The sequence below is a fragment of the Otolemur garnettii genome, unplaced genomic scaffold, assembly GCF_000181295.1.
Source record: "Otolemur garnettii isolate 467f Iridium unplaced genomic scaffold, OtoGar3 scaffold00003, whole genome shotgun sequence".
NCBI classification, from domain to species: domain Eukaryota; kingdom Metazoa; phylum Chordata; class Mammalia; order Primates; family Galagidae; genus Otolemur; species Otolemur garnettii.
The window spans coordinates 26,325,749-26,334,369 of NW_003852398.1; the positions used below are offsets into that span (position 1 = coordinate 26,325,749).

At 51.3% G+C, this 8,621-nt stretch overlaps 1 protein-coding gene across 1 annotated transcript in view; it reads right to left on the reverse strand.

The window, feature by feature from the left end:
- Positions 1-4,594, reverse strand: part of PPARGC1B (PPARG coactivator 1 beta) — a 112,205-nt gene extending 107,611 nt beyond the window's left edge. The window contains exon 1 of the mRNA XM_003782272.3: positions 4,482-4,594. Within this exon, the coding sequence (XP_003782320.1) occupies positions 4,482-4,559 (78 nt within the window). The 5' untranslated portion in view covers positions 4,560-4,594. The remainder of the gene's footprint in view (positions 1-4,481) is intronic.
- Between the last annotated feature and the right edge of the window lie 4,027 nt (positions 4,595-8,621).

Below are 8,621 nucleotides of genomic sequence, written 5' to 3' on the forward strand. Positions count from 1 at the left end.
GAATGTGGCCCCTTCTGGGCTCCAGTGAAGAAGTTACTCTCCTTGGTCTCACAGAGATGAAAGGTGGACAAGTGCACCCAGCACTGCCTACACTTAAACCTGCTTCTATACAGGGTTAGAACTTTGACTTGGAAAAGAAGTTGGCCCTGGCTTCAAGGGCTGTGAAGGTAACAATATTCCAGACCAGTCTTAGTGAATATTAAGACTTCAAGCCATTTTCCCAATTTTGCATGTGGCAGGAGCCCCTTCTGAATGCTCAGTTTCAGCTTCAGAACAATGAGGGGATTGCAAAATGGGCCAAGTTCACAAACATGGTATTTCACAGAACAGAATAGAACCACAGAAGACCCATGGTCATATGAGGAAAAGCTCAGTGTCACAAGTAATGAAAGAAATGCACATTAAACCGTAGGGGTAACAGAATTTATTGATGAACATACTGGTAAAAATGAAAAAAGAAAAAAATGAAAATACGAAGAGTTATCTGGATTTGGGGAACCAAGAATTCACACAATGACGTTATATAAATTAGTACAATCTTTCTAAGATGGCAATCCAGGAATGGGTTTCCCAAACGCCTGCACAGTCCCTCTGATGGAGTAATTTCACTTCTAGGAATTTAAAGGAAAGAAAAAAGACATATGCACAAAGATATCCATTTTAGCATTGTTTAACAATATAAAAAAAAAACTATAAACAACTTACATGTATAACAATAAACATATTTGGGTTCAACTCTCAATGAAATGCTATATAACCATTAAGATATTAAGCAGAATATTTATTGATATGAAAAGATGTTCATAGCATCTTGGTTTGGAGGAGAAAAATCAAGTTAAAAGACACTGTGATTCCAGGTTATAAATTAGTACATTCAGATTGACTCCATTTTTGTAAAAAAGATGTGATCCATATGAACAGGAAAGAAAAAAGTCTGGAAATAAATTAATAGTGGTTATCTTTGGGTCATATTACATATTTCTAATTTTTCTCTCTGTTTGGCAGTATTTTCTAACAATTCTATAATTAAATATTTTTAAGTGATAAGGGGTTAGAACAGATGATTTCTAAAGTCCCTGTCAACTCTGACATTTTAGGCATCTATGACTGATGCCCCTAGCAACTTTGAAAGGCCCATATTTAGTGTGGGCTTACTTGTGTGGCCTTTGGAGCCTCAGCTTTTGCTCACAGCTGCAGCCCTCTGCATTCCACTTTCCCCACACTTGCTGCCCAGCTGTCTCCCCTGCCAGTCTGGGAGCTTCTGCATGACAGGCCCCAGCTGTACCTCTCCAAGTGCCTAGCCAAGAGCTGAGCAAAGGAACATAGCTGAGCATGCTGACAGGTACCCTGTGAGCACAAAGAGATAAAAGGCACAACTCTAGCTCTAGAATCTTACTGGACACTGGACTCACATATAAAGTACTTGGTTGTATAACACAAAGAAAATCAGAGCAGACAAAGCAGGGCAAGCTGAGAGGTTGCCTACTATAGAAGGCCATGCAGGATGGGTGGGTGAGGGCACTAGTGCCAGGCACAGCCTGAGCAAGGGTAAAACCACCCAGTGTCCTTTGGGATACATGACTCAAACCTTTCCAAGTAACTTTCACAATCCTTGTTCTGCTAAATTTCCGTACTTCGGCCCCAATGGGTAAAAGTTAAGTCTCCTAAACAGAAATTCTCCTTCTAATCTAACCCTGGATTAGCCAATGAAGACAACAAAAATCTTTTGAACAAAGACAGTGAATTACCATTTTATCCACTTTCCCCCAAAGCTCACAAAGGGAGAAATGAAGGAGGGGAGGGATTACAGGACCAACCAGACATCTAACATGCAAACACTGCTCACCCTGGCCCACCAGGCCATTGGATTCTCCTTCTGGTACCACCAGCCCCATTTGACAGATGGAGGAAAGGCAGCTGTGAGAGTTAAAACGGGCTTGCTCCGGGGTCACCCAGCCAGAGAGTGGGGAACGTGACTCCACTCAGGCCTTCTGACTCCAAGTCCAGTGCTATTTCAAGGTAACACACAGGACCTGGAGTCAGGAGCCCTGGGTGGCTCTGTCACCCGCTGGCTGCGTGGTCCCGTACAAGCTCACCCCTCACATCCCTTTCCCCAACTGTAAAATGAGGCGGTGCACAATGGCCCGCCCAGGTCGTCCTCTGGCTGGGTTCCATGAGCCTTCTACGGACGGCTGCAAAGCTCATCCTATCAATTACATTTCCCAAGTTGGACCGGCAAAGATCACCAGAAGATCCTCTGCCTGTCACGTGCTTACATAAAAAAAAAAAAAAAAGCAAATGTCCCAGATTAACTTTCATAGCCCTGATCCTGCTGACATCTAACTACCCAATTTTCTAGTTTACTTGGGTAATACATTCCTGCTGGCTAGGCTAAAGGGGCAAATAATTATTGTTGAGTCAAACACCAAGACAGAGTTAAAACTCCAGGCTAAGGTTCAGAGCTGACAATTTTTGCCATGCCCGGCGCTTCTGCTTGGCAGGGCCCAGCTGTACGACTGCCTGCCTGTAATCCAGGGGTTTCCAGCTCTTTCAGGCCTCCCTCATCGGAGTTTTAGTCTAGAGATTTGAAGATGCTCCCAGGCAATTAATCTGGACAGTAGCAAGAGACAGCATCGTCCTGGGAGCAACTCTGAGCACCTCCTCTATGCGTTGAACCCAGTCCCTCTAGCCCCAGGCTGCCGGCTCTGGGGATACTGAGGCTGGGTCCTGCCTTCGGCGCAGACACCGGCGCCAGGCGTGTGACGGAGCCGGGCGACAGCGGCTGGAGCTCCACCGCAGTTTCGTCAGAGGTAAAGGTACGCGCCTGGCGCGCGCAGCGTGTGCACACACATACACACACCCGCGCGCACAAACCGCTCATCACACTCCCCCCAGACCTCGAGAAGCGCAATCACACGCCAGCAGCCCCTTCGGTCTCCACTGCGAACCCACCCGAGCGCGCCTGCCACGGGCCACGCGCCCCGCGGCTCCCTGACGCAGCGGCGTCTGCCGTGGGCTAGGTCCGGCCTTTCCCCGTTGTTGACAGGCTTCCTTTCGGCGACACCCGCCACGCCACGCCGTCCCAGCCGCCAGCCCGAAGTCGCCACCCGGAGTCCGCCTGGAGATGAATGTCTCGGTAGCTGCGTCCCCTCCAAGTCGCGTTTCACCGCAAGAGTCAGCTTGCAAGCCTCTCCCCGCCCACCCGGTCCCATGACAGCTGCTGCCGCCCAAAGACTGGCAGATTATAACAAGAAGCAAAGTTTCCCTCTCTCTCCTCCCACCTCCCGCCCCCCCCGCCTTCCTCCTCCTTTCCAGTGTTATGCAAAACGGGCCGGCACCAGGGCTCCCACTCCAGGTACCAAACCAGCCCCCGAGAGCTGCGCCGGGTTCCGCCCGGCTGCCCCTCTCCGCGCCCAGGCGTGTCCCAGCATCCGGGGTCTCCTCTAATTTCCGACGCACCCCCAGCCTCCCGATGACCCGCAGCCAGGCTTTGGGAGAAAAAGCCCTAACTCTGGAGCCAAACTTTACGCTTGCAACAGGCATAGGGTGGGGGAAATGCGGGAAAGGGTGGGGGGCGCGCACGCCTTGTGCAGATATTTTCGGTAGCAGTTGGTCCCAGCAGCTCCCCTCTCCCGGTCTCCAAGCCACCAGCTTCCTCGCCTCCCCTCTCCGGCACACCACAGCACCCTCTCCTGTCACGCGCGTGTCGCCACTGGGGCTCCCAGGCTCAGCCTGAGCCCGGGACGCCGCCTTGCCTTCCCTTCCCCCTGCATCGTGGAGCGCGCGCCGGGGCCGCGCGCCGCAGGGGGACCCAGGCACCCCCAGACAGTCCTTCCGCCCCCATCCTGCCCGGCTTTTCCCCCAGGGGGCTCCTCGGCAAAGCAAAACCAGGAAGACGCTATCTCTGCCCGTATGTCCACGTGCCCCACAGACCCCCAAGCCCTTAACCCGCAAGTGGCAGGAAACTCCGCGCTGCGTGGACCAGTGGGGAGCCGCGGAGGGCCAGTAACAGCACTCCGGGGCACCAGAGGCTGGAGGACTAGGGTACTCCAGGGACAGGGACATGCGCCCGTGCCGGGGCCACAAGTCCACGTGAAAGTACGGCAGCAAGTGCCGGCGCGGAGGGCGCGCCTCCAACACCCAGTGCCAGCCCGAGGGTCCCCCACATCTTGGCGCAACTCCATCTACCCAAGGAAGTGTGGTACCCCCAGCTCTGCCCGCGGGGGGCGGACTCCATGCGATGAAGGAGAGACCCTCCCCAGAAGCCGTAGCGCCCCCAGCGCTACCGCACGCGCCGGCGAGCCTCCAGCTTTCAGTCACCGAAACGGAGCGCATCGCAGCGCGCGTGAAGGGGACTCTGCAGCCTGGAGCCCCCAGATTACCCAGTGCTCCCACCGGTACCTCCCGGCCACCGAGCTGCGGCTGCAGCCCCAGCAGCTCGGCACCCTTGGCCCCGCGCCCGCCACCCCGGCTGGCCGTACCTGCGTGTCAGCGAGATAGTTGAGGAAAAAGGAGGAGAGCTCTTCGTCCAGCAGCGCGCCGCAGTCGTTCCCCGCCATCTTCCAGCCGCGGCTGCAGCGTGCGGCGGAGTCAGCGCCGAGCCGGCCCGGGGGGAGGGAGCCAGCGAGCGAGCAAGGGAGGGGGGAGGCGGGAGCGAGGCCGGCGGGAGGCGGAGGGCGGAGCTCGAGCCCCGGGCTGCCGCAGGGCCGCTGGCTGCGGGGGCGGGGCCGCGCGGCGCCCGCGCGGGCCGGGGTCGCGCTCCCACTTTCCTGCGCAGCGTCTGGCGTCGCCACCAGTTCTAGCAGCCCTTAGCCTGAAGGAAAGCGCCCGCAGCCGGGTGGCAGTGTCCCAGCCAGCAAGCCGGCTGCCTGCGCAACAATGCGGGCAGCCCCCCGCTCCTGCCGGAGCGAATCACGTTGCCTTAGCGCTGGGCGGGCCCTGAGAGACAACCTGCTTCTGCACAGCTGGGGAAACTGAGGCTCGAGGAAGCTTAGGACCTTGTCTGAAGCCACGGGGCACTTCAGTAGCAGGAAGAGAAAGGGCACGTCTTACTCCCCGGAGGCTTGAGTTTCTTCTACCTAGGTTACAAAGCTAGGGAGGAAGGGAGAAATTACCACCGATCAAAGGTTGAGAAATCGAGAAGGCTCCTTGGAGAAGGTGGCATTTTTTATCTTTTCTTTCAAGGATGCGTTGGCCCATATTCTGTTAAACCTGACCATGTCTTTTCTATTGCCCCTAGTGCCACCCCCCAAACTTCAATGACTTCTCTTCCTCTATCTAATAATGCCGTGGTTGTGTTTTTGTTTGTTTTGAGAAACAGTCTCACTCGGTTGCCCCAGGCTGTAGTGCCCTGAAGTAAGCCTAACTCACAACAACCTCAGAGTCCTAAGTTCAAGTGATCCTCCTGCCTCAGTCTCCTGAGTAGATGGGACTACAGATACCCACCACAACCTCTGGCTAGTTTTTCTATTTTTAGGAGAGACAGGGTCTCACTCTTGTTCAGGCTGGTCTCCAGCTCTTGAACTTAAGTGATCCTCTGGCTCAGGCTTCTCAGAGTGCTAGGATTCCCACAGTACCTTTTAGTGGCTGGGGTCCCACCAGCTCCTGAGATGAACCTTTTCACAGGGAGCTTCTACACCCAGCAGTCATTCACCTAGTAATCACATCTTCAGAGCATCCTTCTGGATTATCTCTCAGACTAGCAATCCGTTCTCTCTCTCCTCCCACCCCCACCATCATGGGCTCCCTTATGTCTACAGGTCTTTCCTTTAGAAATGGGTAATACTAGGACTCTGAGTTGAGTGAATTGCCTGAGCTCAGGAGTTTGAGACCAGCCAGAGCAAGAACAAGATCCCATCTCTAAAAATAGCCAGGAGTGTGGCAGGCACCTGTAGTCCCAACTATTTGGGAGGCTGAGGCAAGAGGATCACTTGAGCCCAAGAGTTTGACATTGCTGTGAGCTATGATGCCATAGCACTTTACCAAGGACTACAAGTAAGACTATGTCTCCAAAAGAAAAAATGGTAACAGTTGTCCTTTTACATTTGTTTCCATGAAGATTTGATCTTTGTATCTCTTTACTAGATTCTAAGACCCATGAAAGGAGGACTTAAATGCTTTTGCACTTACTGGTTTCTAGTTCCTGGCACATAGTAGTTGCTTAATAAATAATGTGTTCACTGTAAAAGCTGGAGAATTTTGGTCCTCTGCCACCACCATCACACGCATTGTACAGATAAGGCAATTGACTGTCAAGGGTGCACATGGAGTGAGTACCTGAGCGAGAACCAGAACTCAGGCCTCTTGACACTAACCTTGAATTCTTATCACCATGCCCTGATATTTGCCAGGCAGGAGATGAGAGTACTGCCTGGATGAAGGCAAGCAGGCTGGAAGATTTAGGCCTGTTTTATTGGGCACGCCTGCCTTCTGCCCTCCTCCCACCCTACACACATAAGGGCTGCCCCACCCTGCTGGCCCAGGGAGATCTCTCCCTTCCAACCAAAGGAGGAAGCAGAGGGACAGTCCCCAAGCACACCTGCTCCAACTTGAACACCAGAGCAAGAGCTTCCTTCTTCTCCAGTCTGAAGTTCCCAGAACCGCAGGGTGTGATTTCAGTATTTGGGCTTAAAGCCAGCATGCTTTTAAGGAACAATGCATTCCAACAGAGAGCCTATGTCTAACTTCAGAGAACTAGTCTGGTTGGTACTCAGGAGTCCATGTTCTGGTCCAGCCCTTGCCACATCTTGTTCCAGTAGTGGGCAACTTGGGAGATTGAGAGCATAGTTTATGATCCATAAGTGGAGTCACACTATCTGGTTTGGAACCCTAGCAAGTGATTTAGTCTCAGGCCTGGGTTTCCTCATCTGCACAAATGGACATCACAAAATTGCTTATTTCATAGGATGTTTTCATGTGTATATAAAGTGCTTGGAATGGTGCCTGGCCTCATGGGGAAAATGCTAAACACTCTGTTCCTCTGTTTCCTCATCTATTAAAATGAGGAAAAAATATACAACTCTTGAAGGCGCTAGTCAATGTCACTGGCCTTGCTTTCAGCATTTACAGGCTGCTGGCTTACCTTGGACTCCGGGTACATTTAGATTTGAATCCTAGTGCAAACTAGTTATGTGCCCTTGATGATGTACTTAACTTCTCTTGAGCTTCAGGTTCCACATCTGTAGAATGGGGAATAGTAGTGGTGCTATACCACACTGGGATTTCTGAGCACCGATGAAATAATACATATAAAATAAATAGCTTGGCCCTGCATCTGGCAGATAGGAAGTACACATCATCACCATTAGCACTAAGGACTTAAATTTTCCCAAGACTCTATTTTTCTGCCACTGGGCACCAGAGTCAGAGTCATGTGGGCTGGTTTCCGTAAGTGCCCCTACCAGATCCAGCCTGGCCTCTAACTAATTTTGAGGCCAAACTTAAAGGGTCCCCAAGACTGGTCACCTCTAGCCTTGGCCTTGCAGAGCTGCAGTGCCATTCAGTGCCTTGCCACATAAGGCCTCAACAGCACTTGTCCAGAGGCTTTTGCTTTTAAAACTCTGACCTTGACAGCAAAGCTCACTAATTGCCCAGCCTCAGGGACCTTCTCACTGATCCCTGCTATATCCTCAGAACAGGCTTTTGGCTGGCAGGATACTTAGGAAGGCTTCTTGTCCCAGGATTTCCTCCATCACAGGCGACCCACAGAGTCTTAGCCCCATCACCCTGTCTAGCCTGTTGAGGAGAGATTCTCAACCTTCCTAATGCCACAATGTATTTTCATTGTTACAAAGGGGTCACAACCCACAGGTTGAAAACTACTGCTATAGAAGTATGTAAAGTTCTTCATTAAGATTAAAAGCCCTCAAGGTACCTAATGTATCAGCACAAGCTGATCCTGCCCTTTGTTCCCCCTCTCTTGAGACTGCTTTTCCTACTTATAAAATGAAAGGGCCGGGCTGGATGAACCTGTATGGATTCCTCCAGACCAGATGTCATAGAGTTGATAGATATCAACCAAAATTTAGCACTTTTCCGTACTAAGCATGGGCACCTGTGTTTACATCGTCTCTAATCCTTTCAAAACCCCTAGTAGTGTAAATTGTGGTGTCCATTTTATGACTGAGGAAACAAAAGCTTAGCAGGGGTTAAAGTGTTTAGCCCCGGACCACCAGTTGGAGACACAGCTGAGATTCGAACCCAGGTCTGTACCCAGTCCAAGCCACAGACCCTTGAAAGGGAGTGAGAAAAACCTCAAACTAGCTAATCACTCCAGGGAAGCTAGAATGGTGGCACATTTCTTATTTTATGACTTCCAAGTGAAGGCCAATAGTAATGGCAAATTCATAGGTGTATGGCTTGACTCCTATCTTCTGTTCCTTTTTATTGGCTTTGCCTCCCCCTGAGATTAATGAAAGTGAGCCCCATGCCTGCCCCATGCCTGCCCAGAGCAAATCCCAGAGCTCTCCAGGCTCTAAGGAATTGGCTACCACATAATGAACCTATCTGACTTGAATATGTTGTTAGTCAGTACCAACAAACACTCAAAAGCAAAAACATTAGCATTTTCTCCCTTTCTTTTTCTTTTTTTTTTTTTTTTTTGAGACAGAGCCTCAAGCTGT